The sequence below is a fragment of the Talpa europaea genome (assembly GCF_964194135.1).
Source record: "Talpa europaea genome assembly, chromosome: 9".
Lineage (NCBI taxonomy): Eukaryota > Metazoa > Chordata > Mammalia > Eulipotyphla > Talpidae > Talpa > Talpa europaea.
In genome coordinates this window covers 16,295,602-16,299,657 of record NC_140076.1, presented here as the reverse complement: position 1 = coordinate 16,299,657, position 4,056 = coordinate 16,295,602, and the positions used below count along the sequence as shown (strand labels likewise).

At 41.4% G+C, this 4,056-nt stretch overlaps 1 protein-coding gene across 1 annotated transcript; it reads right to left on the bottom strand.

The window, feature by feature from the left end:
- Nucleotides 1-328: 328 nt before the first annotated feature.
- Nucleotides 329-857, bottom strand: LOC311176594 (carbonic anhydrase-related protein-like; the record flags this gene model as incomplete). The annotated part of the gene is made up of 1 exon (XM_084242250.1): nucleotides 329-857. A coding segment is annotated over one exon (468 nt), but the record flags the coding sequence as incomplete, so codon positions are not given.
- Nucleotides 858-4,056: the final 3,199 nt, after the last annotated feature.

The window sequence follows — 4,056 nt, the reverse complement described above, 5'->3', positions numbered from 1 at the left end:
GTTCACCCCAAGTTCTAGCCTATTCCTTTATTCTCCTCTGCAGGGTTCAACAAAGTACTAAAGAAGTATCTACATATTACTGCTTCTCTGACTCAGGACACCTTTCTTATGAAAGTCAACATTAGAGCAAAACAGAATAAAAGGCTGCTCTGGTGAGAAAACATAAGGATTATAGATTTTTTTCAGCACTGCATGAAATACAAAATATAACTGACTTTGTAAGTAACAGGGATTGAAAATGTCATAAGTTATATAAAAATAAAGTAAATTCATACTGCTAAATTATTAGGATCATCATGAAAGTCACTTTGACATGATGCATTTACATAACTGTGTACCTTACTCTGCACATACCAAGGTGAAGACTGACTTATTTTTGTTCTCTTTGGCTACTGAAATGCAGCTCTGATGACTCTGTCACTAAGTGGCTGAGTGGGTCTAAAATTGTCTCCCAATATTCCATCACAGCCTTCCACCAGTTCTGCTCCCTTAACATGCGTCCTCAGCCTCCGAAATTCTTCAATCTGTAGCTGGGATATGGTTAAAGGATATCGGAATAATATCCAGGTAACGCCTTCACTGCAAGGTGGAATGGTAAGAGAGCCTTCATACACCCAATAATCCCGCAGCAAAGGATCTGGTAATAAAGTGTTAGGATTAAAGCAAGGTATTGTTTTGGACTTCCCCTTATACTGTATATCCTGGAGAATTTCAGTCACAGCCTTTAGACCCACATGCTCTTTTCCTATCTGAACAAACAAAGCGATGATGGCGATTCCATGTGGCTTCCCCACAGCCTCATCAATGCTTCCAAACAGGGTGGAGTTCCAGTGTATCAGATGGAGCCAATCCGCCCATCAGGAATCCCAAAATGGCACTCTCAGAGTTCGCCGCCAGCCAGGAGCGGTGAAGCCAGGAGGCGAGCGATCGCAAGCCAGAGAGAGAGCTCCTTTTTCTATTTTAAAGCAAATTTCAGATATCATTCCATTCGGTGCTTAAATACTTTTAGGATGCATCTTGAAATTATTCAAGTACAACTGTAAGTTATCATCACTTGATGATGAGCTTCCTCAGACCTCAGAGAATAATTTCCTTGCTCCCACTTGCCAAATCTTGTTTGGTAAATGTTAGAGTCCTTGGAGGTATCTTATAAGACTCCAGATATAGACAAGGAGTGTTCATCATATTCACCTGTTCCCACTTTGGCAACCAATATCACAGCCCAAGGAGTCTCTTGGAGTCACCAACTTTGATGTTCTTGCCAGTGTGTGTCCACTTCCAAGTAATAGAGAAATTCCTCAAAATCCACATTGTAACAAAGTGGAGGGTCCAGTCTCTACTGGAGTCTCAATGAGTGGAAGAGATCCTTCTCCTCTACCTGGTCCTATTTGTCACCCGGGCCCCACAGTAGCTCTGCTTGAGACTTGGAATGAAACAGGAAAACAGCTTTAAGCTGCAGAGCCTCCTTCTCCATGACTCAGATAAAGAGAGTGCGACTAATGTTAGCAAGACATCAGGCTGTCTTCCCCATGTAAACATTTCCCTTCCTCCTCACCAGTATAAATTCCCCCAGATAAACTTGTGCAAATAATAGAACTCAACAGCACAGCAGTTGAGTTTGAGAGGACATGTTTGGAGTCATATAACCTAGGTTAAAAATCCAGTTCTGCCTCTCACAGTTGTGACTTCGGCCATGTTTCTCTGTAAGTCTTGCCTCCTTATCAATAAGATAAGGATAAAAATATCTGCCTTCGGGCCTCCCGGGTGGCACAGCGGTTGAGCGCTGGGTTGCGAAGCTGCCCGCAGCCTCTGCAGTGCCGGTTCGATCCCAGGCTGCCTCGCCAGGAGAGGGTCCCACGTGGCGCGCAGACCTCTCCTGCCAGCCGCTGTTCCCCTCAGCAGTGTACTTCGGTCCTTCTGCCTGCTCTGCTCCCTGCTCTGGCTCTGGTGAATTCTCTCACCCTCCCGCACTTTTGACTGTACCCAGTGCTTGTATAAATAAATTCATAAACCTTAAAAAAAAATCTGCCTTAAAAGATTATTGTAAGATCTTAAAATGTGATAGATTTTGCAGTTTTTGTGTAGCTTAGCACCAGAATGTAGGAAATGCGAAACAAATAGTAACAATGATGATTACCTATAGGCCATCTTCTGTATAATGCAAACTAGTAAGGACTGAATTTCAGGAAAACACAACTCAAGATCCATTTGGGGCCCACGACAGTATTATCCTGATTCTTTAAAAACAGGATATACCTTATACATACAAATGAATATTATATGCTTCACAGTTATCACCTTGGAATCAGGACACTTAGTCCAGGGGTGTTTCTATTCTCCAAACATTTTGGGGAGACCATGTCAGAAAAGCCGACATGGTCAATGGGACATCTTTTGAACATCCTCATTGATAGTAAATATTCATCTTCTTAAAAGATCAAATTAAAAAAAATCAGAAGTTGCTGAGTAAATAGGGGATGGAAAATGCAGTCCCACTTCATTATTGGCTTACCTAATTAATCTTATAAGCACATTTTCATGATGCTGTAGAGTCTTCATAATAACCTAGATTTTATCTTTTTAAAATAAATGTTTTAAAAATAAAAGCAAAAAAATTTATTTAGAGTAAGATTAAAGAGAAAATGACCCACAAACCTACCTCTTTTATGCAATCACTATTATTTGGGTATGTTTTGCTTTATCTTTCCCTAATATATAGTTTTTAAAATAGTGGTAATAATAATTTATTATTTGCTAGCCTAATTAATCTTATAAGCCCATTTTCATGTTGCTGTAGTCTGCATAGACTCATAATGACTGCATATTTCATCAAGTGCATATGCCAGAATTTACTTAACCACTTCTCTTTTGCTGAACACCTAGGTTGTTTCAAGTTTTTTACTATTATTAGATATACATACCCCTTTCTGTATTTTTGCTTATTTCCTCAGGCTGGATTACCAGAAGTGCAAATGTTGGATTAAAAGTCAAGGAGGGGTTGATGGTTCTAGATATTTTCTTCCAAATCACTTTCTAGTAGGTTTTCTCTAATGCCACTAGAAACACTGGAATGTGCATTTCATTGCAAAAAATAGGCAAAAATTTGTAAATAAGTGTGTGATTTCTCAAAATAAGTACTTTGAAGGGAGCACTTATTTAGATGTCTATCTTCTGATATATTTTTTTTTTTTAATTAATCTCATCACTTTACATTCACACCTCCAAGGAAAAACAGAAACAATTATAGCCAACTTGACAAAACACCAGCATGATGATTCATATCCTGTCCTCGTCTGTAAAGTTCAGTGTTGGGTCTACAGTTGTAGGGCAAAGAACTTGTCATTGCCTGAAGGTATTCTGGGCCTGGGATCCTCTCTCCTTTGAGAAGATGGGAGATCTTCTTTTAAAGTGAATGGAGTAGGGGCTCCCCTGGTGGCGCAGGGGTTGAGCGCTGGGCTGCGAGGCTGCCCGAGAGGGTCCCACAAAAATAAATAAATAAATAAATAAATAAATAAATAAATAAATAAATAAATAAATAAAGTGAATGGAGGGGCCTCCCTGGTGGCCTAGGGGTTAAGTCTCAGTGCTATCACTGCTGTGACCTGAGTTCGATCCCTAGCCAGTGAGCTGACCCACATGGCGCAGCGGACCTCTCCTGTCTCCTCTGCTGCTCCCCTCAGCAGTGTATTTCAATAGATCTGCCTGTTCTGCTCCCCACTCTGTCTCTGGTGAATCCTCTCACCTCCCGCACCTCTGGCCTACAGCACAGTTCTTGTTTGCATAAGTAAAAATAAATCTTTTTTTTAAAAGAAATATACATATACTTCAGAGCCTCCCTGGTGGCGCAGGCGGTTGAGTGCAGTGCTGTGAAGCTGTCCGCAGCCTCTGCAGTATGGGTTCGATCCAGGCCAGCCTCTGAGATACCCACATGGTGCAGCAGACCTCTCCTGCCTCGCCCTCTGCTCCCCTCAGCAGCATATTTCTGTCAGATTGCCTGTTCTGGTGAATCCTCTCACCCTCCTGCACATCTGGCCTATACCCGGGTTCTTGCATGCA